The 25,876-nt window shown below is 46.2% G+C and overlaps 1 protein-coding gene and 1 long non-coding RNA gene across 8 annotated transcripts in view; one reads left to right on the top strand and one right to left on the bottom strand.

The window, feature by feature from the left end:
• The window catches only part of HNF1B (HNF1 homeobox B), a 52,655-nt gene that overhangs the window by 2,785 nt on the left and 23,994 nt on the right, over positions 1 to 25,876 (bottom strand). For 4 of the 7 annotated variants that reach the window (XM_005858519.2, XM_005858516.2, XM_014531292.1 and 1 more), the window contains exons 5-8: positions 19,362 to 19,522; positions 13,809 to 13,944; positions 9,995 to 10,189; positions 7,605 to 7,723 (exon numbers count right to left, since the gene is read on the bottom strand). In XM_005858519.2, coding sequence (XP_005858581.1) covers positions 7,605 to 7,723; positions 9,995 to 10,189; positions 13,809 to 13,944; positions 19,362 to 19,522 — 611 coding nt within the window. The remainder of the gene's footprint in view (positions 1 to 7,604; positions 7,724 to 9,994; positions 10,190 to 13,808; positions 13,945 to 19,361; positions 19,523 to 25,876) is intronic. The other 3 variants (XM_005858515.2, XM_005858517.2, XM_014531303.1) reach the window with 2 other exon arrangements.
• Positions 1,766 to 25,200, top strand: LOC106724340. The gene is made up of 4 exons (XR_001360096.1): positions 1,766 to 1,777; positions 5,836 to 5,841; positions 17,333 to 17,335; positions 25,184 to 25,200. It is a non-coding gene; the product is annotated as an uncharacterized LOC106724340 (long non-coding RNA).

Here is a 25,876-nt window from a genome sequence, read left to right as displayed (position 1 = left end):
AGAACCGAGGCCCAGCACACGCAGCCCCACGGGGGGCCTTGCCCACAGGATCTCTGAGTGACTACAGAGCCCTCCGTCTGCAAGGGGTGGAGTCTGGGGCGATTGTTCAGGATGTCCTCCTTCTAAGAGGATTTGTTAATAGTGATAGCTAACATTTATCGAGGTCCTACTGTGTGCCGGGCACCAAGCTAAGTAAGGGCTTTATACACGTCATTGCACTGAGTTCTTACATCAGCCCTTTGAGGCAGGTAATTATCATTCATTCCTTTAGCACATGTGAGTGCCTTCTACATGCTTAGTTAGCACTTTTTTAGGCAAGGGGATGCAGCCCTGAACAAGACCCTGTTCACACCCTCACATCATTTTAGGGAGGGCTTTGAACAACAAACAAAAAAACAAGCAAATATATATATATAAACTTTAGATGCAGATAAATACTTTGTAGAAAAATAAGGATGGTAAGAGGGTAAGGTGACTTGAGGAAAAGAGCATAATTTAGGGAGGGAGATGAGGGGACTTCTTTGGGGTGGTGACATTTGAGCCGAATGAAATGAGGGAGCAAGCATGCAAAGGTGCACATGAAGGAGTGTTCCCGACAGAAGATACCACAAATGCAGAGGCCTGCAGCGGGACCACTTTGGCTCTGGTTCAGCTGAAGCTGAGGGAATGGGAGGAGGGGAAGGAGGTGAGAATGGTAGGGTCAGTGATGGGCTGATCACAAAGGGCTTGGAAGTTCTGGTTGCAATGTGAAGCCATTGACAAGTTTTGACAGGGGATTAACATGATTGATTTCCTTTTTTAAAGAGATCATTCTGGCTGCTGTGTGCTGAACAGACCATTCCCACAATAGGGGGGCAAGAGTGAAAGTGGGAGTGAGAAGTTAGGAGCCATGGCAGGAGGTCAGTGAGAAACGGGGGGTAGGGGCTGGGCGGGGAGGGGTGCCTTAAACTGATGGGGTGGGAAGTAACCAGATTTAGGATGCATTTTGGAGTATCCCTAGAAGAACTTACTGATGGACTGAATGTAGGATGTGGAGAGAAGACTCAAGGAGACTCTCCAGCATCTCACCTGAACAATTGGTACCATTCTTGGAAATAGAGAAACCCAAGGAAGAAGCAATTTGGGTACAGAGAAATACGGGCAAAAGGATGAGTTATTTTAGGCAGATTCAATTTGACAGGCTGGTCAGATATATTAGACAAGCACATGTGTAGGCCAAAGTTGCACTGGGTTTGTGAATGGGCACTCAGGGGAGAGATCTGCACTGGAGACAGAGTTATAGAATCCATCAGTGTGTATACTTGATCCAAAGCCACTGGATTCATAGAGATCACCCAGGAGTGAACTAAGCAGAGAATGTAGGCTTGGGGCCCTCCAACAAGTGAATACTGGGAAGATGAGTTGCTTGCTAAGGAAATGTGGTAAGCCATACATGGGGAATGTCCCTAAATGAAGTGAAAAAAGGAAGGAGTGCTAGGCTGTGTCAGAGATAGAGATTGAAAAGTGACCACTGAGAAAGAAGATGGGCTACATATATACAATGGAATATTACTTAGCCATAAAAAAGAATGAAATCTTACCATTTGTGACAACATGGCATTATGCTAAGTGAAATAAGTCAGAGAAAGACAAATATCATATGATTTCACCTGCATGTGAAATCACAGACTCTAAAGAACAAAGTAAATGAACAAACAAACAGAAACGCAGAGATACAAACTGGCAGTTATCAGAGGGGAAGGGGGTTGGAAGACTGTATGAAAACGGGGAAGGACTGGTAGTTACAAAATAATCATGGGGATGTAATGTACAGCACAGGGGATATAGTCAATAGTACTGTAATAACTATGTATGGGGCCAGGTGGGTACTAGATTTATCAGGGAACTCACTTTGTAAATTCTAACCACTATGCTGTATACCTGAAACTAACATAAAATAATACTGAATGACAGCTATAATTGAAAAATAAATTAAAAAGGGACCATTGGATTTGGCAACATGGAGGTATCGGTGAGCTGGACAAGAGGTTTCAGTGGAATGTGAGTACAAAAGCCAGTCTGGAGTCTTCTCAAGAGAGAATTGGGAGTGAGGAAGTGAAGACAGTGAGTATAGATAACTCACTTCTATTACTAACTTGTTAGTTTAATTATAGCTTTATTAATTAAACTAAATTATCATAATTCCAATTTCACAGATGAGGGACCTGACGTCTAAAGAAATTCTAAGTAACTTTCGCAGAGTCTCACAACAGAAAAGCTGGTGCTCTTAACCACAAGGAAGATCATTTCTACCTTCCGAGTCCAGCAACACAGCAATAAATGCCCTTGGCCATTTAAAATCCTCCTTTCTGAGTATGAGAGGCTCTCAGGGTTGACATCCTGGGAAGCCTAGTTTGCCCCAGCTGCCATAGAATGGGCATTTTGAGTCAAGCACTGAGCTAAGTGTTTTACAAGACTTATTGCATTTAGTTATTTCAATGATCCCACAAAAGAGGAATCATTATCTTCATATACAGGTAAGGAAACTGAAGCTCAGAGAGGCTAAGACTTTTCCCTGAGGTCACACAGGTAGAAACCTGTTGAGTCTTGAGCCTGGGTCTACCTAACTCCCAAGTCAGTGCTCTTAAAAAATAAATAAATAAATAAATAAATAAATAAATAAATAAATAAATGTAAGAGAGCAACCAGAAAGTCTGTGTTTTTTTTAAATATATTTTTATTGATTTCAGAGAGAAAGGGAGAGGGAGAGAGATATAGAAACATCAATGGTGAGAGAGAATCATCGATTGCCTCCTGCATGCCCCACACTGGGGATCAAGCCCACAACCCGGGCATATGACCACGACTAGGAATTGAACCATGACCTTCTGGTTCATAGGCTGATGCTCAACCACTGAGCCACACTGGGCAGGCCCCAGTCAGTACTCTTAAACCTCAGACCGTACTGCCTCACCTCCAGTGGAGAAGACGGGCTGGGTGGGGAACAGCTGCAGGGGATTTATGATGAGACTTCCCACCTCCTTCTTGTCAGCACCCGTGGCCAGTGACCTCTCTATAAACTAGGAAGTGGAGCAGTGGGTAGAGAAGTTGTGGAAACAGGAGTCAGCTCACAGCCTGCCCACACTTGTTCTAACCAAGGTCGGTGCTTGCTGTGGTCTTGTTTCCAGACTGGCAGGGCACTGTTTTGCAGGAGCTCAGGCACAGACTCAGTCAGACAATAACTCGCCAGCACCCAAGGGTTGAGGACGAGAGGGCAGCACAGCTCTGGGAAGCACAGCTGGCAGAAGCTGCAGAAGGATTCCCAATGACAAAGTTCTAGCCTGAAGCTCCCGAAGCATGATCCACAAGGCCCCGGGGCATGTCTGTCTTGACAAGAGGAAACACTGGGATGGGACAGATACAAGTTCAAATTCTGGCGTTAGCCTTATATGCCTGCATAATCTTGGGTCATTTTTATGGGTACTTAGAAATGGATATTGGAAGGGGAGTGTTGTTGAATGGATTTGGAGTGAGAAGACCAAAACCTGGAAGTTCAGCTCCAGATTTATCATCTGTGTGATCCCTCCCCATCTTTGAACCTCAGATTTTTGCTCTGTAAACCAGGCAAAAAAATATCTACCTTGCAGAATGGGTGGGAGCGTTACTCAGGAAAGGTAAGATGAAAAAGCACCTGGCGTGCTGCTTAGAAATGCTAGTTTTGAGTTCATTCACTCTTTCATTCATATTTACTGAATATCTACGATGGCCCAAGCATTTAGCTAAGCACAAAGGGCTTGGGTGCTTTGAGAGGCCTCTGAACTATTTGTATTTTCCTGGGAGGTGGGTGAGGAGGCGTCTAGGTGTCAGCAGAAGAATGAGAAGCAGGGATCTGGAGCTTGGGTCCAACAGGTGGGATGGGCTGAGAGATGGTCCTAATCCTGGGAAATGTTATTGTCAGAACCAACATTGACCACACGTAGACCAAGAAATGAGTTCAATATTTAAAGAGTGGATGGAAGGTGTCTTCTAAAGGATCACAGAAAGGAGATGGAACAGGGAGGGACTATGTACCAGCCACTCTCTTAGGCACTTCTTTGTTTGTTTTATAAAGATAACGTTTAAATATATTTTTATTAATTTCAGAGAGGAAAGGAGAGAGAGAGAGAGAGAGAGAGAGAGAGAGAGAGAGAGAGAGAGAACGACAGGTAATGTGAATCAATGATCGGCTGTCTCCTGCACACCCCCTACTGGGGATCAAGCCCGCAACCCGGGCATGTGCCCTTGACCAGAATCGAACCCAGGACCCTTCAGTCCGCAGGCTGATGCTCTATCCACTGAGCCAAATCAGCAGATTTGGGTGGGAGGGTTTGCCAGTTCTGTGAGATGGGGTGGGATTTTCCCATAAGAGATGAAGAAACTGTTTCACAGCAGTGAGTTAACTGCCCATGGTCATGTAGCAAGGGGTAGTAGAAGGAGCTGGGATTAGCTCGCATCTGTTGGCTTTTCCTAGCACTTTGGGGTGCCTCTGAAGTAGCATTGCCCTGGCTGTGTCCCTATGACTTGATTATTGAGGTGCACACTAATGGCCCTGTTCGATATGTACGTCAGCATCTGAAACCCTGCCTTGTGGTGTTTAACTGTTTAGGCCCCTGGTTGGCAAACTGCGGCTCGCGAACCACATGCGGCTCTTTGGCCCCTTGAGTGTGGCTCTTCCACAAAATACCGACTTCTGCGCATGGGCCACGAAGTTTCAATCGCACTGTACGTGCGCGCCCACACGTGGTATTTTGTGGAAGAGCCACACTCAAGGGACCAAAGAGCTGCATGTGGCTCGTGAGCCGCAGTTTGCCAACCACTGGTTTAGGCCAATCATTCTCCCAACATATTTGACCAAGGAATCCTCCTGTCCTCATTCTACATGCCCCTGATTCCTAACAATGGTCTTGAAACCCCTTTCAGAAAATACTTTAAAACAAACAAAACAAGCAGATGTGCCACTAGGTCTCTTTTGGAATTCACTTTTGACTCTCTGCCTTTAGAACAGAGTTTGTACAATTTTTCTTCACCCTGGGTTCCTTTACACTCATCCCACTTCATTCTGCTTTCCCCATTCCCTCTTCTTCATTTTGTAGGAAACGGTTGAAATATAATAGCTAAATGTTTGGGCCATAGTAGATATTCAGCTAAATATAAATGAATGAATGAATTCAAAACTAGCATTTCTACTTTTTACTGTTCTTCCTAATTGTTAAAGACCACAAGAGCAGAGATTACTGTGGGTATTTTAAGATGGGTATTGGAAGGCAAGTGTTGTTTAAGTGGAACGAGTCCAGGATTGAGAGTCAAAGACCAAAGTCCGGAGATCCCGCTCTAGAATTGATCATCAGTGTGACCTTGGGCAGAACACCCTTCATCTCTGAGTCTTAGTTCATTTCTTTATATTTCTTAGGTTTCAATAAAGAGAAAATGACAAGATGATTTTCATGAGAAGTACTATATAGTTTTATCCTTACTAAGTGTAATCATTATCCCCATCATCCTGAAAGTGAGTCTGTCACCAGACTCCAGAAATGTCTGGGGACTTGGAGATAACGTCATGGTAGTTCTAGAGGGACATGCATACAGCGTCAAGGTTGGCTGGCCACTCTGTCCAGTGAAGGGGAGAAGCCATTTGGGGGCTGGTACAGCGTCTCAGGGAGCATCTTGAAGTATTTTGATTAAGAGACCATTTCCTGAATTCAGAAGACTTGTTTCAACAAGCAAGCATCAAAGTCAACTTGGGAAAGACAGAAATAATTAATCATAGTCCTGTCTAGGGCTGACCAAGCGGCAGATGGATTGATAAACCTTTCAAAGGGGAAGGTATTCCCAAGCGGGGCTGCTGCGCCTGGCTGCCCCCCTGATTGAGATTTGTGAGCACAGATAAATGTTTTCCCTGCTCAGTACAAAGAGTGGGAAATCGCACAGAGTCGAAGGGCAAGGCAGTGTGTGGGGGGCTGTCCTTTCATCTTCCATTGGGTGAGAGAAGAGTAGTAAAGCAGGTCCCACACACCTCTCCCTTGTCCCCCAACTCCAGAGCCCGGCTGCGTGCGTAGGTGGGGTGTGTGTGTGTGTGTGTGTGTGTGTGCGCGCCCAAGACATGCCAGGCACTTAATCTGGGTGACCTCATCGAATCCCAGAACAAGTAGGTGTTACAATTTTAGTTTTAAAGATGAAAAAACAAAGGCTCAGGAAGGTCAAGATCACCAACCAAGTGGTACAACCAGGAACAGAACCCTCCTGCTTTACAACACTGCAGACCCAGGAGGAGACGGGGCAAAGGGAAGAGCAGAGAACCCTGAGCCCATGAAAGAACCTGCTGGAAGCGCATGGCAGTGGATAAGGTGTGATTCGCAGAGCTCAGATGGAAATAAAGATCATCAACAAGACCAAACCCTGCTGAGAGCCTCTGACATGAAGTTCAAGGTTGTCGTCTACTTATCTAGTAATCAATAAAGGCTAAACAGTTCCCACGCGGCATGGAGCCCAGCCACTAAAAGGCCTATTGTATTATTCTGGAATTGTCATCTGTGTTCAGACTTCTTGTCTTGTTTTCTAGCTCTCAGTGCCCCATTACAGTCCAGCTGTCCAAGCTCAGCGACAAGCCTCGCTGTGGGTTGTCTTTACTACCCCATCACCTCTATGAGGTCGTGGGAATTAGTCATCAACTGAAACGGTGACTAAGCCTCTGGATCCCCCACTTTCAGTGCAGCAGGAAGTTGATTCTAAGGTGTTTTTTAATAAAACACCAAGTGAATGCAGGCCCCTGGACACAACAGGCTGTCTATTAGGGAGTCCGCATGGGTTGGTAGAATTGGGTCATTCTCTAGAGCAGCGGTTCTCAACCTGTGGGTCGAGACCCCTTTGGGGGTCGAATGACCCTTTCACAGGGGTCGCCTAAGACCATCGGAAAACACATATATAATTACATATTGTTTTTGTGATTAATCACTATGCTTTAATTATGTTTCATTTGTAACAATGAAAATACATCCTGCATATCAGATATTTACATTACGATTCATAACAGAAGCAAAATTACAGTTATGAAGTAGCAACGAAAATAATTTTATGGTTGGGGGGTCACCACAACATGAGGAACTGTATTAAAGGGTCGAGGCATTAGGAAGGTTGAGAACCACTGCTCTAGAGCTTACAGCATTCTAGGTCCCGTATGGGTCCTGGACTGGAGAAATCAGCCTCAGGATTCCTGACTTACTACTCACTTTCTCCATCAACTAATCTGTGGGCAATCCTGAGCTCTCCCTGGAAATATCTTTTCCCTGGATCACTGGCAATCCACTGGGGAAAGAGTCAATCTCCATGACTAAAGGCTCTGTGGAATCCAGGCTCCAGTGACTTATCAAACTTCAGTCCCCATTTAGAGCTCTTGTTCGGGACACCGGGGGAACAATAAGCCTCTTTAGCTTGTGGCCCATCTTCTTTGCCCTGTGACTCAGCGATTCCTTTAGCAAGTAGCAGAGAACCTCAGAAGGACCAGACTTGTGGCTGAGTCCATACCTGCCACACTCTCCACACATCAATAATCTTAGTCATCCCCTCACCCCCTTTCCCAGTGGCATTACCTGTTTACTAGAAGACATGTTGGTGAGCGTACTGATGCTGCTGGTATCTGTGACCACCATCGCAGATGGAAACCGGGAGGTGTGGGAATACTGGGGAGGTTCCTGCTGGTGTGTGTACACTGGAGAGAGAGAGAGAGAGAGAAGAGAGTGAAGACGAAATCAAGGTGCCGATCACTCAGGCGTATGCACATCCCACACTATCCTTAACCAAGTTACTTAGCCTCAGTTTCCTACTGGTAGAATGGGAATGATATCTGTTATAGGATTAGAAGAGATCATATTTAAAGCACTTTGTACCCAATAAGTAAACAGCCTTGCACAGTGCCTAATATGTAATGGTGGACGGCACTTCTGTGAGATGCCTGAGTGCCACCAAGTGACCCTTAGGCATATGTGGTACATCTGGGATTTTAAGTCAAAAAAGTTCTAAGTAGCTGGAAAACTGCCAGAACTCAAGCACCAGGTTTCATGCTAGCAGTCATAGATTAATTAAAAATTGTAATTAGACATGGGCATAACTGATATAGTTCTGGGCTTTCCAGTTTGCACTAAATGCCTTCTGACATTGAGTTACACACACAACAACACCTCTTATGACACTCCAGAAATATGAAGGATAGACAAAAGGAGACTAGAATCTAATAAACCCTCCAGGAACATGTGGCTCCCTTTTTAGTACTTGTTCACCAAGTCTGGAACCTTTTGATTCACACTAGTTGTGACTGCGTAAGATTTATGTAAATTCTAGGCCATGTGACCAACTAATAAAAGCATGTGGATGCTTGGCCTTGAGGGAGGGACCAGCCTGTGCTACCAAGGAGTCCTCTAAGTAGGGAACAGGGGTGAAGGTCACTGCCTGCTGCCTCGGCTTGCCCTTCCTGTGGAGGGAGGCTGGCTGTTTCCTGGTCTGGAGCCCCACAGGCGATCTCTTCACAGTCAGCCAGGCCAGCTGAGCCTCAGCAGTTCATAGGTCACTGGTGATCACTCTCTGACTGTCCCACCCACCCAGGAAGCCACGGAGGAAGCCTGCCCAGGTGAGGGGGCAGGGGCAAGTGGGGAGCATATTGCCAGGCCCTGAGAAGAGGGGAACTAGGGCACATGTGCTCCCAGACTCTGCTACAGGCTGTGGCAGATGTTTTCAAAGCCACAAAAATGTGATTGGAATGTGAGATGGTGCTTAGAAACCAGCTCCACAGGCCTCAGGGGGGGAATAGAGCCCGGAGGATAGAAGGCCCAACTTGACTGTCTCCCTCAGATCCCTCAGGTCCCTCAGATCCGCAGCTCTGCCTGAGGCAGTCAGGGGAGAAACTAAAGTCCTCTTCCTTATTCCTGCCTCCTCCTACAACGGAGTCCCTTAATGAACAGTCACTTGTGTTTCTATAACTCTTGATGCTTACCAAACACAGTTCATAACCATTTTTATCTCCACAATCACTCTACACACATATTACTTCCATTTTATGGGTGAAGAACTTGAGGCTCAGAGTGGCTAAGTAACATACCAATGGCCATATAGCTGGTATGTCTCAGAGCCAAGATTTAAATCTAGGTCTGTCTAACTCCAAGACCACCACTCGATTCCAGAGACTTCTCTGATGTTCCTGTGGGGTCATGCCTGAAGCAGGAAAGCCATCCTTTCCATGATTTCTCTCCAAATTACAGGCCAGGGCCTATACCCTAATCTGTCCAGAGGACGGGGGGCCCAGGGCTCAGGATAGGGGTGCGGAGAGCTATAGGAGCTGGAAGTAGGTGGAAAATAAGTGGTTGAAAGGTAGACTTAGGGTAGGTGTAGAAATTGGAGATGGGAAATAGCCAGGAGGTGGGGGTAGGAGGCGGGGCGGGGTAGACACACTAACATTCCTGGTCCAGGAAGGCGTGCAGGTGGTATTTTCCACCTCTACTCATGGTTTGTGATGCTTGGAGTGCAAATTGGAAGGCATGGCGACTGTAGGAGATTCTTCAATTCCAGGGAAGGCAAATAGGATGCAAATTATATGCCAACTATAATCATTTGGGAATGGATGCTTGGACTTCTAGGTTGAAACGGCTAACTTGGAGCTCATTGGGAAAGGTGCTGAGGTTGACTGGTGGGTGCCAGAGTGGGAAACCGGGGGCACGTGTTCCACACCATCCCTGCTCTCTATCTCCAACTCCCTCACAGGCTTCAACTGGCCTCTTCAGACCCTCCCCGGGGCTCCTGAGGGTAGAGTAGAGGAATCGAAAAGGCATAGCACCACACAAGGGTTATGCTTCAAAAACTGTCTTGGTTGATCATAGGTAGGACAAAGGGAGCAAACCGACAAACTTCAGAGAAAGTTCAGAGCCAGAGAGGGAAGGGGTTGGCTGCTGAGGGCCCTCTGTGTTCCTCCCCAACCCGCCCGGGTCCTTACTGTGTGAGTTCTGCAGCTGAGTCACAGCCGCCATGAAGGGCTGCTGGGCCATGTGGCTGCCTGGGCTCTGCTGCATGAGGGGCTGCTGGTGAGGGCTGTGCAGCTGCTGGGAGAACTGCACCGGCTGCAGGGCTGCCAGGCTGCCGGCCACACTGTTGATGACGGGGACGCTCTGTGCTTGGGAGGTGTTGAGACCTGTGGGAGGAAGAGGGAAAGATCAGAGGTGGCTTCAGGGATGAGGAGAGGTAAATGGATGGCAAAGGCCATCCACTGAGCCCCTGCTATGTGTCAGGCACTGGACTCAGCTGGTGACACAGAGACTGCATAGGAAGCAGTTTTATAGGTCCATTTTCCAGACAACAACACTGAGGCTTAAAGAGATTAAGGGACTTGCTCAAATTCCACAGTGAGTTGTAGATGGAAATGGGCTTTAAACAGATCTGACTGAGGCTGGAGAGTCTCCCAAAGTCCTATGACCTCCCACACTTCCCTCCCTTGAGGTTGCCAGGGCCCTGGGAAAGCTGACCCTACTTGTTTACTCAATCCATGTCTGCCTCTGGGAGACATTCGCCCTGGTGATGCCCTCAGGGCAGAGTTAAAGGCAGCCACTCTGAAGAACAGGTTATTGCCAGATCTGTCTGTCCAGCAGAGGGCAGGAGTGTGCAGGGACCCGCATTTTGGTACACACACACACACACACACCACCTCTGCAGTCCTGGGAGTCTGAAGACGCTCATTTAGTAGCTTTGTATAAAGACCCTGGGAGAGGCTAGGTGCTCATTCTCTTGACTGTAGCAAAGAGGAGGGAAACCCCTGGAACTTAGCCAGTCTATGAAGTGGGCATATCTTATCTGGTAACACCAGGGCTTGTGGCATCACAAGGCACAGGTACTGGGAGGAGGAAATAGTAAAGTGAAGGTTGGCGGTTGTAGTGGGTCTTGCCGTTTTCCTGATCTGGGGGAATGAGAACCTCTGGGGTTCTGTACTGTTTATATCCTGAGGCCTCTCTAGAACTGGGGTGGGCACTGCAAAGATTGGGTCCCTGGTACCCACCTGCCATCTATTCCCTGCACCAGACTCTGGGGAAGGCAGCTGAGATGATTGGGAGTGGGGACAAGAGCATCAGAGGAAAGACACCCAACCTCTTTCCTAGACCTGCCAATGTTCCTTTGACCTTGCCTTCTGGGAAGTGGGAGGAAGGGAAGGAGAGAATAAAATGAAGAAGGAAATTCAGGAAAAGGTCTCATTTAGTAAATGTGGATGGGACACCTAGAGAGCCTTTCCTGAAATGGATTGTTTCATAAGCAGGTCTGTGGGAAGTCCTCCATGGAGATAGCACAAAGACCTCAACAATTGCCTACTCAGAGCTTTAGCTGATATTGTTATCAGGAACATAAAAGGTGAGTGAAGGGGGAATAAGCCCCCTCCTGGCTCTCCTGGGTGGGGCCTGGGGTGGGGTCCTCAGATCATCCTCAGAATAGCACTATCTCCAATTCCCCACAGGGGCTCAGCGTCTCCCCAAGCCAATGTCTCACCTGATATCCTGGCATTCTGTTTCCCTCTCCTACCTTCCACTGATGGTCTCAGTCTCCTAAGAAGTCCCATAGATTTGCTGTTTCCCAAGAGCCCATTGTTGCTGCCTGTTGGGAAATCTCTGCCCAGAAAAGCAAATTATCCTGTGTAGAGTGGATAACATTTGAGGGCATGGTTCTGAAACCTGCCTGTGCTTTAGAATCATCTGGGTGAGCTTATGAAATAGACATTCCTAGGCCCCACCCAAGGCTTAATGAGCTAGAACCTTTAGAGGTGAGGCCCAAGAATCTTACTTTTAACGCAGTCTGTGACCCTGATGTGCCTCAATTCCAGGACTGAGAGCCACTGATGTCATTCTAGCTCCCATGAAGTGTGACTCTTGGCCTTTTCATCTGTTTTCTGGGCACTAATTCCTGCTTAAGAAGCCTGGTGTCCAGGTCAGTAGATGAGTACAGGAGGAGGAATTGGCACTGCCAAGTAATTTGTTAACACATCTCCATGGCCTCAGTGGTCCCGAGGCAGGGCCCCCGTACTCAACAGGACGTGAACTGGCTAAAAGAGGGTGCCTGCAACTAATTCTTCATCCTGACACTCCACAGATAGGACTATTGCATCTCAGCCATGTTTTCTGGTGATGCTCACCATTCTTCATTGCTCCCTCCCACTCCAAGTACACACACACACATACACACACACACACACACACACACACACACACACACACACACCCTACGGTCAATGTACACTCTGATGTTGCCATGCTGCGGTAGGAGATTAAGATTAACAATATTATGAGAAGGTAGAGAAGCATGGGTGAAGAAAACCAGGAGGAACTAAACTGAAAATTATGGAGCAGCCACAGAGAAAATTTTAGTTCAGATAGTGCCCAAGAAAATATATAACTGTGTGTGTCAGCCAAAGCTTGACACGAGAAAAATGAAGGTAAGTAGGATGGTTTGTGTATCTTTTTGGCTGTAGAACCAAACAGGCGGGATCTCTTACCCATGGGCCTTTTAATCAAATCGTCTAGAAAGCAAGCAAGCTGGTTTCAGGTAGCCTATCTCACTCTCAATGGCATTAGTATGATTACCGTATTCCTGGAGAGGGCCCAGTGAAAAGGCAGTAAGTTTAAACTAATTTATTACTTTTAAGTCCTCTAAGGGCTTTCTCCATTCCCATTTCCCTCTGCAAAAATAAATGTGGAGTATACAAATTTCTGAGCAGCTAAGGATAAGGTGAGAGCCACACATACTCATTCAGACCATCTGTGTGCCTCCTGTGGGCCTAGGCCTGTTCTGCCCTTAAAAAGCATATGAAGTCATTCTCTTCAGAAGCGACCCAAGTTGCTATCCTGGCTAAAGCTGGTTTAGGGAGAGTGGAGGGAAGGAAAGGATAAGGCAGGAGAGGTGGTCAACTTGGGTACTTGTCACAAGGGAGGCCATGAGTCCAATGGGGAAGTCCCAGAAAGAAAGATGAGCAATGTGCCACCCCTAGATCTCTCCCGAGACTTCTCAGGAATACTTACCAGAGTCACAAGGATGACTTGGCCTGAGCTGTCATTATGCAGCTGAAAATACACTGAATACTAATCAAGGTTAAAACTCTGAGAGAGGCATTCATGGATACAGCCTTCTGGAGCTGGAAGGACCTGACCCATCTCCCCATCTTCAAGACATGGGCATCAACAACCTATTTCTCCTTAAAGACCCAGAGATGCTATGACTATTTCCCTTAGAGTTCCCTCTCACTGCATTTTCACGTTGGGCCAAAGAGGTCTCATCTGATCACACAAATTTCGTTTAGAAGGAAGCCCATCATGTCTTGCTTCATCTTCACTGACACAAACATTAGACAACCTCCTGGAGAATCTCCCACATACTTAGGGATAGAACAAACACTAGATAAAAGTATAAACTACAGTATTATACATACTCGTGCCTTATAGACGATAAGTATGTCTATGCACACTGTCATTGATCAGCAACCCATTTTACAGATTAGGAAACTGAACCTCATAAAGATTCAAGGATTGGAACCAGGATGCACAGCTGGTAAGCTGTGACCAAGATTCAACTCCATCGCATAATTTTCTTTCTTGTTTTAGGCTAAACAATCCAAATATTGTCAAGGAGAGAGATAAGAAACTAAACCAGGTGACTCAAACCTACAAGTGGTGGGTGAGTTTGAAGGGGGTCTTCGTTAGTACTTTCTTATCAGGTTGACTCACTTCCCATCCTACTTCTCTGTGCCCCCAAGTTTTCTGATCAAGAACAAGGCTTACTTTGTGCAATGGCCATGACTCCAGAGAGGGGTGTCATGATGAGGTTTTGAGATTGCTGGGGGTTATGGTGGGACAGGCTGTGGATATTCGTCAAGGTGCTGACGGGGGGCAAACCACCTCCTGAGACCGAGATCTGCTGGAAAGAGAAAACAAGAGTAGCATAAGTGGAATTGAAACTGCAAAAAGCAGTGTCCAAAACGACACCACTCAGCAATTCCTTAGCACGACTAATTAATGGATGAATTCATTCAGTCACTCATTCACTCAGTCACAGTTATAAAGTACCTACTGCCAGGTAGGAACTGTTCTAAGTGCTGAAGATAGAGCAGTAAATAAAATAGGCAACAATCCCTTCCCTTATGGTGCTTCCATCTGTTGACTATCTTAGAGTTACAAGCCTGCCTTACTGATTCTTCTGCTCATGGGTATTATATGATTGTCTCTTGCTCACTTCGGAAGTACCCTCTGTCCTGCTCTATGCCTTCTATATTATTGGTGCTAAAGACACATGATTACTAAAAAATAATAACTGAAGAAATGTCCTGGGATTCCCCAGTGAGAGCAGGTTGGGGACCAGGCAGGAGCTCAGGGAAGCTCTCACTGACTACAGGCTCTGCCAAGCACTGCTCATACATTAACTCACAAACCTCACCATAGTCCCATGAGGTAGACAGTCCTGCCATTCCCGTTTCACTGATGGAAAAACTGAGGCTCAGCATAGATATGCATATTGCTTCAGATTCAACAACTAGTAAATGGTACATCTGGCATGTAAGCTTGGGACTGTCAGACTCTAGAACTCAAGTTCTTACCTTTTATACAGAACTTTCCCCCACCCCTGTACCTATTACCAGGGGTTGGGGAAGATCAGCTATTATCGAGCTTCTCTACTTTTTCAAATCTCCACTATGCATTAGAATTTTTTTTTGTCAAGTAGCTGATATTGTAATGACAAAGCTACTAAATAAGCTGTGGGCCTCAGGTATGCCCATTCTGTGTTACATCACATTCTAGTGACAGATTAGTAAGAAAAAGCTAATGACATTTATGTGTTTACTTCATACATGGCCACTCTGAATCTTTTCCTTGACAATTGATTCCTTCTATTTATTCCTAAAAGTGTCTTTTCCATTTTGATTTTCTTCATTTTTCCAAGTGTATAATGGTATCATAAGCATATAATGCTGATAGGGTCTCTTCTGTGCTAGTACTAATATGTGTACATGTCATACTGCATTGGTTGGTATTAAATAATAACAGCTGTAATAGATGTGCTTGCTGTGATTCTGATGTTATCAGAAATGCTTCAAATGTTTCACCATTAATTATAAGGAACTATCAGTTACATACATACATACATACATACACACACACTTTTTTTCATGACAAGCCAGTTTACTATTTATAGTTTTAACATAAGTTTTAAAATTATTAAGAAAGGACATCCCCCCTCATTCTGAATTAATCCAGACATTCTGGATGGCATCAGGAACCCTGAGAGGTGCTTTAGGGTTAGGATACACACATCAGATGAAGTCTAGTTTCTCTTCTATCTCTTGTTACCCAGAACTGCTCAGAGTATAGGTCTCTCACCAGCACTGAGGTAAGATACTATCTCCGTCCTCCCCTGCCCTTCTGATCAGCCCCATAGCTTCCAAGGTTAATTTGAAAAAGAAAGAAAGAAAAAACCAAACAGGTTTGTTTGTGTTTTCAAAATGAGCATCAAGAAGTGAGTTAGGGGTCATGTGACCAAGAAGGAATTCCAGCCACATCAAACAAGAGAAAACCAGCCTGTTCGCTGGACTTGTTTTTCAAAATGTCAGAGTCATTAAAAAAAAAAAAAAGTCAGTAATGTGCCTTCAGACTTCCCTTGGGTAATGTAGTCCTTCAGAAAAAGTCAAAGAAGTGACGGTCATCTCTGCCAGTTCAGTGCTTGGGTTTAGTGGTGAAAGAGAAACGTGGGTGCCAATGATACAAACAACGTAAACATGGATGGCTTTAGAGTTCGTAAAGAGCTTTCACTGACTGCTCCATAGATAATGACACCAAGAGGGAAGGCATTATGATGACTGCCCCTATGTTCCAGATTAAGAAATTGATCTTCAGCTCTGACCGGTTTGGCTCAGTGGCTAGAGCATCGGCCTTCGGACTGAAGGGTCCCAGGTTCGATTCCGGTCAAGGGCGTGTACCTTGGTTGCGGGCACATCTCCAGTGGGAGGTGTGCAGGAGGCAGCTGATAGATGTTTCTCTCTCATCAATGTTTCTAGCTCTCTATCCCTCTCCCTTTCTCTCTGTAAAAAATCAATAAAATATATATTAAAAAAAGAGAAAGTGATCTTCAAAGAATTGAGAAACTAGTCTATGTCATTTGACTAGTAAGCGAGGAAGTCAGAATCCAAACCCAGTTTTGCTGGAGTTTAAATCCCACCCACTTACTATGTCTGGGTAACCTTGGTCAAATTCCTTCCCACTCTAAAATGTAACCATTATTTTCTTTCTTTCTTTCTTTTTTAGAGTGGTAGGGAGGGGGAGAGACACACAGAGAGAAGCATTGATGTGAGAGAGACACATTGATTGGTTGCCTCCCATGTGTACCCCGACCAGGGCTGGGATGAAGCCTGCAACCGTGGTACGTGCCCTTGACCGGAATCAAACCTGGGACCCTTCAGTCCTCAGGCCCACACTCTATCCACTGAGCCAAACCAGCTAGGGCGGCAACCATTATTTTTTATTGGCCTCCAGAATTGATGGAAGCCAGGGGGCTGCTGAGGATATCAGTCATGATCCTTACATGATAATTTAGAGAACTTGAATTAATGCTGCCAAGTGCAGTCCTTTCACTATGCTAACTGCTTTACCTGCCTACAACCTATGAGGTCGGTATTATTCTCCCTACTTTGCACACAAGGAAACCGAAGTTAGAGAAGGTAAGAAATGTGCCCAAGTGGTAGAGCTGGCATTGAAAGCAGCTACCTGACTCCGAGGCCTGAGCTTTTCACCATTAGGGCACACTGCTTTGATGCTGCGAAAATATCCAGTACATGCTTTTAAAAAAACAAGGTTCAACATGCACAGACTGCAACCCTAGCCCTGGCCAGCTCTTTGTCAACGCATGCCATCTGGGCAGGGGTGGGGGACAGAGAGTGCAAAACAAAGCGCAAATGGATCAGCATTATTTCCAAAACCAATATCTGGGGGTTAGATTTCAAATGCAAGTCCTCCTGAAAGCACACATTCCTTGTACAGGCCTTACTCAAAGAACAGCAGAGCGATAAACCATCCTCACACCCATCACCCCTCATTTTACTCCTCACTTTACAGATGAGGAAACTGAAGTTAAGCAATGCCCATCCTATTGCTGATAAATAACGGAGCCCAAGATTTGGACACACTGGTCCCCTTGCCTGTATTATTGTTAACCATAGTACCCTCCTGCCTTGGTGGACCAAGATCTGTTAGACATTAACAGGACGCGGACTCTTGAATTAAGGTTTCCAGTAATAGTGACATAACATATGAGCCAGGGTGTTGGAGACTGGTGAAAAGCTGATTCCTGCAAACAAGCTTCCAGGTGTTTGCTAACGCTGAGGTGTGCTGTCTTGGTCAATCGTCAACCCAAGAATATACTGCCCATCAGGGCACTGTCAAGCAGAACAGCAAAAAGAAAGCGTGTCTGCAGGCTGCCCTTGGAGTAGCCCGGCCTGGGTGAGGCAGTCTGCCTCTTAGGAGATCCAGGGGGAGGGCTCAAAGGGAAACTCCAAGGGAAACATCCACTGAGAAGTCAAGACCTCTTCTACAAGGTCCCTTCTCCAAGGAAGCCTGGGTCATCCCTACTTGTTTGGGTCTCAAAGTGACTCTTGAGAACTCATAAGGACTTGTCTGTGCCTCTCACAAGGTAGCCGAGACAAACTGTTCTTCATGGAGAAGCTGAAGGGAAAAGGGAGGGCAAGGAGGCCGCAAAATGCCTCCCCCAGGAGGCCCCTTTCATGTATTTTGCAGAGGCCCTGCCAGGGAGATCAGCTCAGGTAGGTGCCCTGAAACTAGAGTTGACCAGGCCAGCTCTCTCCTCAGAAACTACACTTTGTTTTCCCTCCGGGGAGCTGGGGACTCAATCACCTGTGACTCACCATTCCTGTGTTGCCCATACAGCACACACGTCAAGGTCTAAAATGGCATCTGCTCCCTGTCCCTTCCCCCGACTCCGGCCTCCACCGCCTCTGGGTCAGACACCTTGAGGGAATGCATGCAGCTCCACCTTGAGCATAGAAGCCAGGAACCTGTGCGGGGGACCACCCCTCCCCAAACACACAGCATGACCAAAGACTAAAGTTTTCCATTTCCTACCCTTACAGATGTCGTAATGCCTGTGTTTGCTCATGGGCTGCTTTCCCCTGTAATTGTGCTGCTAGAGGATTCGAACCTTGAAAATTCAAACTCAAACAGTCCATTCCTCACCAAGTGTGCTCAACTTACATCTGGGTATGGACTGTGGTAATGGATATAGAAAACGTCAAAGAGAATAATACTGACGTTAACATAACAATACTGTCACTTTTTTTTCTTTAAATATGTTTTTATGGATTTCAGAGAGGAGGGGAGAGGGAGAGAAATAGAAACATCAATGATGAGAGAGAATCATTGATCAGCTGGCTCTTGCATGCTCCCTATTGGGGATCGAGCCTGCAACCCGGGCATGTGCCCTGACCAGGAATGGAACTGTGACCTCCCTGGTCATAGGTCAACGCTCAACCACTAAGCCTCACTGGCTGGGCAACACTGTCACTTATTGAATATTTACCTCACCAAACACTGTGCTGAGTACTTCCCATGTTACCACCTTTGTCTCCTCAATAACCCTATTGTTATTACCCCCATTTTATAGATGACAAAGAGACCTGGAGTAGCTCAGTAACCTACTCAAGGCTACAGCTATTAAGTGCTGGAACTGGGATTTGAACCTGGGTCATTGTAACTTCAAAGGCGGTGCTTCTCACCCACCCTGTAAGCACTGCCCCACCCCATCTGCCATTTTGTGCCACAGTCGTCACTAGCATGCCATCCAATGTCCTTCAAAATCCCTGTTCAAGAAGGCTCTCCCCACCTGCCACCCACTAAATCCTGACTTAATTACTCTCCTTGCCAGCACCAGGGGGTGGTGAAGAGAAAAAGTGAGGCCCTGTCTGGGTCAGAAAAACTGGCTTTGGAGGCCTTGGTTGGGGGTGGTGGTGAATGAACATTTTATCAACACAAATGTCATCGGCAGCCCCAAAACAAACAGTGTCCCACCCGGCTCGCTCCTTTATGAGGCATTCAATCAATAAAATGAGAGCAGCGCTCTGTCAGATTTATTGGCTGGGTTCAAACCGAACACCTCTTCCACCCGCCAAAGGCTGGGTCACCCATTCTACCTTTCCATTCCGACTCTGGGCAGCCCCCATCTTCCCCAGTAGGGCTACAATGGTTCATTGTTTGAGGCAGGCCTTGTGAGAAGTTGTGTTTGTTTTGCCTCTTATCTTATCAGCTCCAGAGCTACAATGGCCCAGGTGTACTCACCATTTTACCATCAGGTGAGAGGAGATTGTGGCCTGGGTCCAAGCTGGCTGGAGAGACTTGCTGTAAAACAGACTGGCTGGTCACCATGGCGCTGTTGCCATGGTGACTGATTGTAGAGGAGGAAGTGACCTCATTGTTTCCCTGTTGGCTGTAGCGCACTCCTGCAAAACAAGGCAGACCCAACAGTGAACATTAGTGCCACCAGGGCCCCAGAATACTAACTCCACCCTTCCCCTTGTTTTCAAGAGTGGATGACAAGAAAACAAAATTGCCTTCTCCTCCCCTGTCTACCCACAAGAAATACTGGTGGTCTTTTTCTAGGGGAAAGGCCTTTATTGAGTTTTGCAATGTAAGCTCCATGAGGGCAGGACATTTTTATCTGTTTTGTTTGTTCATTGCTGCATCTCCAGTGCTTTGGCACTTGGTAGCCACTCAATAAATACGTGTCAAATGAATGAATGAATTCTGCTTGTTGCTGCATTAGCATAGTTCTTTTAGGATTCGGGGCTTTTTTCTTCCTGGCTGGAATATTTCTTTTATTCTTCAAAATGCCTTCTAAAAATGTTTCCCTGGCATCTCTCGGCTATGTGTGGTTGCAAAGTATGAGCTAACCCATTTTACAAAGAGGCACTCGCCCAATGACCCTTGAAAGAGCCATAACAAAATGCATCAGTCTCTGTGCACCACTGTTCTGGCTGAGCCCAAAAGGCCTGGGGGTCACAGGCAAAGCAGGACAGGGACGGGGCTGCAGTTAGGAGTCTTTGGCTCTGGGACTCACATTCCTTTGATGGGGTCCCATCTGGCTGACTTTCAGGGCACAGGGGAAGGCTGAGAGGTGGGGCAGGATGCACACACAGGTGTGATGTAGATGCTTAGTAAGCACTGTAGTTTGGTCTGCAAGGGAGGGGAGAACCAAGCATGTTTATAACCTCACTGCCCTGACCCACCCTCTTGCTCAGGAAAGGGAAGATGCTGGGTAGAGACCAGACAACCGAAGGAAACAGAAGCTGGGCAAAGAACCTGGGTAAGTTTGCAGAATCAAAGTCCTGCTTGATGTGCCCACCAGACAGCCAAAGACAAAGCTGGCGTAGTGGGCAACTCACCCTAAGCTCAAAGCTTAGAAAGAGAGTGTTGTGTTTTGGTTTTTTTTTTTTGCTTTGGATTTGCCAAAAAAGGATTGGGGGACCCTGTTCTGCAAGGGAGGCAGATGGGATGTTCTAGGCATGAACTCATTTGGAGAGGTGGGCCAACTATTTGGCTGTACTTCTCCTTTTGCCCAGTTTCCCATCCAAAGATGAACCATCACTTTTTAAAGTATATTAATTCTGCTGGTCTGTTTCCCCCCTGCCCTGCTCCTTCCCAAGGAGGCTACAAAGTCCCCCCAGAAGCCAGGCAAGCGGTCATAACTGCAGCCTCCAATTCACTTAGACAAAGCTTACCAAGAGGAGACCCAAGCCAGTTTTTCTTGGATCCCCTAAAGGACACTACCCAAGGCTGATATGGCCTAAAGCTTATGAGGGCTGGGAGAAGACAAATAAGTGCTAACGCAGGGCTCTAACCCTCAAGAGCAACTTGTTTGAACATCAAGTGGTTGAATGCATGCTCTATGGGCTTCTACTATTGGTTGTTTTCCCCATCCTTTGATTCAAGGGGCTCTTAATGGGGGTGGTGTTGATAGTGGGGCAGCACTAGCATTTGGTAGCTACTGGTCTGGGCCATTACACTTTTGGGGAATTAGGAGCCATGAAGTTAAAAGAAAGGAAGGCTTCCACATCTCCAAATCAACACCCCCTGCCTAGTCCTGTCTATTTTCCTTTGCGCTGATCTGCAACCCCCTGCTTTCCTATTTATCACCCTCTACTTTGTCCCATTGGGTTAAATTAGGTCCTTTTTCTCCACTCACATTAGCTCATAGTATTGTTATATGGAAGAAGAAAGACCTGAAGCTTGTGAGCTCAGAAGTCAGAGCTATGTTCAATTGAAAAGAGGGAAGCAGATTTCAAATCAATGAAAGGAATAATTTTCTAACAAGGAGGGGCAGTGGGGATGCTGTGGGCAATGGAGCTAGACAAACTCAGGTTCAAATCTTGACTTGTTCTTAACAGATGTGCAATTTCGGGAATTTTTTTCTCTGTGCCTTAGTTTCCTCTTATAAAATGGAGAGAATGCTTTCCTATTTTTATATTAGAGATAACATCTAGAAAGCTCCTAGCACAATGCTAAATAAATGGCAACCACTAAGGGAGATGCTGGGGGGAGGGTGCTGGTATAAGAATAGACCCCAATATATGTGCCCAAGACTCAAGAATTCTAGACAACGTAAGGCAGGTTCTAAGCACTGAATGGAATTACCTTTCCATGGAGAATAGTTTCCAGAGCATCCAAACCTGGTGGACCACTGAGGCCCTCTGGTCCTCTCCTCTTGGAGGAACTGGACTTCACCTGGTTTTTCTCCTGCTTTCTCTGACTCCCTGACTAGCTATTTACCTCCCCAAGATGCTCTGCTCCTGAGAGAGTGGTGATAACGCTGGGAGTCAGGTGTGTTTTCACCCCCAGCCTGTCCCCATCATCGATTCAGTCTCAAGTCAAACAGACTCTGGTTTTAGCCTATTTAATTTGGCTGGAGGAAGAGGGCCAGCCCTCTGATGATCAAATATGGGTCACCAGGAGGCTTCTCCCCTACCACAGGCTACATAATTATTTATTTAAAAATAATTAACCAAAGATATGCACAGGAAACAAAAGCCTTCTTTACAAGAGAGTCTGGAAGGAGAGAGTCAAAAGCCATTTGTATAGCCCAAGGTTGCTGTGGTTTTCAAACACTGTTTTCTTCCCTAGCAGAACTTCAGCATGTGAGAAATAAAACAGGGGACCTACTCTGTTTACACACGGATGGGCCTAGACCTCTGTACATTCCTTCAAAGACCTCTGGCTGAGGGATAGTATCTGCTTGAGAATTAGGAATCCATGTTTTGATCTTCACTCTGCCATCAATGTATTGGGTGAACTCTAGCTTCCTCATGTGTAAGCCAGAGGACTTCCCACTGTGGGGAAGGGGCTATTTCACTGTAGAGTAGCGGCTCTCAACCTGTGGGTCGTAACCCCTTTGGGGGTTAAACGACCCTTTCACAGGGGTCACCTAAGACCATCGGAAAACACATATATAATTACATATTGTTTTTGTGATTAATCACTATGCTTTAATTATGTTCAATTTGTAACAATGAAAATACATCCTGCATATCAGATATTTACATTACGATTCATAACAGTAGCAAAATTACAGTTATGAAGTAGCAACGAAAATAATTTTATGGTTGGGGGTCACCACAACATGAGGAACTGTATTAAAGGCTTGCGGCATTAGGAAGGTTGAGAACCACTGCTGTAGAGTGTGGTGGGAGCTAGACATGAGGCCATTCATCAGCTCGGCATTTACCTGTAACCCTTCCCACTGGTGCTTTTCTCACCAGGAATTTGGTAATCACTCTGGACCCTGAGAGGGTGACTGTAATCAGCCAAGTGCCATAAAGGGGTGGGGGTGGGGTGGCAGTGGAGGGTGTATCACAAGGTATCTGCTGGTGCTCTTATTAAAGGAAGGAGAGGCCAGGTGCTTGTGTATTTCACAAACTCAGAAGAGGGCTTGAGATGAGAATGAAAGCAGAAGTCTCAGGAGCCAGGCAACCTGGGTTTAAATCTTGGCTCTACCACCTAATAGCTGTGTGACCTTGGGGAAGTTACTTAACCTCCCTGAACTTCGGTTTCTTTATTGCTAATATCCACCCCTTAGCTTATTGGGAAGAAGACAGAGTAACGTTAATGGATGTCAAAGAACCCAGACCATGCTTGGCACCTAGCAGTTGCTCAAGACACATCGGTTCCTCCTCCTTTGGAACTGTCTTTCTCTAAAAGACAATTTTAGAAAGGCTGATTTGAGCACAGGCCAGGCTCTGTGTTAAGAAGTGAAATGACACCTTCCCTTTTCCTTCACCATTGTAAGCTCTGAAAATAAATATGCTGTGTGGGCTCTGGTTTAATATTAACTGGCCAAAGATGCCAGCTTAATAGCCCCAGAGGTCCCATAGGAGAAATGACAAGGCCAGAAGGTGGCCATATACCTTCCACTCACTTCCTGGCTCAAGTCACTAATTGAGCACGTCCCCATCACTGGCCCTATGAACCATAGCAGGTGTGTCCAGCAGCAGAAGTTATCTCAGCTGGAATCTAAAGACATCCCACAGGCCCCGGTGAGGTTATGTACTTTCACGTGTTCCTAGTCCTCAGCATCATGGATGATGATGCTATTCCTGAATTCCTGGAAGCATGCGGGACGGAGACAAATCATTTGTTTTTTCACACGGACCTGCCATTCCTCACACAGGCCCTGCCATCTCCTGCCTCTGTGCCTTTGCTTATGCTATTCCTCCTGCCTGGAAAGCTCTTCCCTCCTTGTCTATGTCACATCCTGTAAGAGGGATAAATGTCACCTCCTCTGGGAAGCTTCCCTTTATTCATCCGGGTAGTTATCTGCTCTGTTCTTTGTATTTTGAATGCAGTAGAGACTCTTAATGCTCTGATGATATCTTTACTTCTCTTTCCCTCTTAAAGGAAGAGATGGCTTTTACTCATTATTGCATCTTCAGAACCTACCAGAAGGCCTGAAATTGGGACTATTTATTGAATGAACCCTCAGCTACTTTGAATATTCATGCCCCACAACAAGGAAGCATCCCTCTGGCAGAAAGAGAAAATATAGTCGGTTCCGCAGTGAAGTTTGTACTGAAAGTGTGGATTTCTTTCAAGTCTACTGATATATTAGGGAGTCATTTGAATGCAACATGAATTTCGCATTTGAAGAATTCAGACATCTCTACCCAGCTGAATGGAGCTATACAGGAATACATTAAACACACTTGTGTGCATAAATGTGCGCACACACACCCGAAGAACATCTACCGCCTACCATCAGTTCACTGCATGTGCCATAAGCTGCATCTGTCCACATCTGGAGCCACAACTTTCCTTCCGATTTTCCATCACCTTTAGCCCACCAATTCACAGTAGCTCACAAGTTGCAACCCTTCTGACACCCACGTCCATAGGCAAACTTTGGGACTTTTTCAAGACAAAGTGCCATATTTATGATTTCACAGCGTTTATGTAGTCCTTAATCACTCAACAGGTGTAAAACCCTGCTGATGTTTCTATTAGATTCTTATCTGTTTAAAAGGTGTCACTGATGGAGTTTTTGAGTATTGTGCCCTCCACCCCATTTTTCCCTGTAAGCCCTGTGGTTTTTATGGTGTGACTTTGCATGGTGGCTTTTATGATGCATATGCTGGGTTCTATAGAACTGGCTGTGCACGTGTTCAAAGACACACACCAACTGCCTTACAGAGAGGAGCTGCTCAGTGTGTAATTAACCACAGAGGTTGTTCAGAACACTGTGCTCGGGGACTCAGAACCACAGCTTATGGAGCCCTGGGTATCTAACCCGGCTCTCTAGGAGCTTCAAAAAGCAGCTGAGACTCCAATGCCACAATTCCAGCAATCAACAGGGCACCAGTTCTTAGACTCTAGACACTTTGAACTAATTCTTTCTCTCTCTCTGCTTTGACTCTGGGCCTGTCAGCTTTGGGGCCTTGGCATGTTTGTCTATAAAGTGGCCATAGAGCTCTTCCTTCTTCAGAAGCCAGAAGAATGAATGAATAAAGTAAGGTTAGAAAAGCACCGGGTTTTCCTGGGAGAGAAGAATGCTAGACAAACAGAAGAGTAACGTCAGCCCGGAAAGCATGGCCAGAATTACTCAGTGAGAAGAAGAGGGGAGGTGGGGCCTCCTGGGCAATGACAGGCTCAGCTTGCCCCAACGTGGTCTCTGGCACTGAAGCCCGGGGTCCCTTTCACTGGGGTCTGTGAGCTGCGCCCAGAATTTGGTGGGATGCCTTTCACCCTTGACATTTCAAAGCCAATCTCCCATCCCTGATAATGCAGGAATGTTCCTCCGGCTGGTGGACCTCTGCCAGCAGGAGTGAGCGTCCCAGCCACCAACAGAGTAAACATTACTCAACTGGCCAGGGCTCTGTCACACACATTCTTCCCCTGTGTTCCTAACCTCATGCAGAGCGCAGCCCAACCCTGTTGGGTCTAAAAACTGGGAATTAAACTCCAGCAGGAGGGATCATGCAAAGGAGAAAGCTCTTCCAAAAAGGGAACAACTGTGTCCATCAATTATGGGTAGACAGAGCTGTCTTTCCTAAAAGGGTTGGGGAGGGGACCCAGAGGAACCAGCCAGTCTTGATGGGCCCAGCACTGTGTCCTTAGAAATCCACTCCCTCTTTTTGCAAAGAAGCATCACTTTCTTGAGGAGAGAGGCAGAGACAGGAACGACTCCGTCTGGTGAACTTCTGAGACACACATTTGGAATAAAAGAATGTGAACCATTCCCTGGCTCGAGACTGAAACTCCAGCAATGAAGGCTCTCAAATGAGTTAGCATTGCTGCCTCAGTTTCCTCAT

Source organism: Myotis brandtii, unplaced genomic scaffold, assembly GCF_000412655.1.
Source record: "Myotis brandtii unplaced genomic scaffold, ASM41265v1 scaffold120, whole genome shotgun sequence".
In the NCBI taxonomy this organism is placed as follows: domain Eukaryota; kingdom Metazoa; phylum Chordata; class Mammalia; order Chiroptera; family Vespertilionidae; genus Myotis; species Myotis brandtii.
This window is presented reverse-complemented; position numbering and strand designations above follow the sequence as displayed.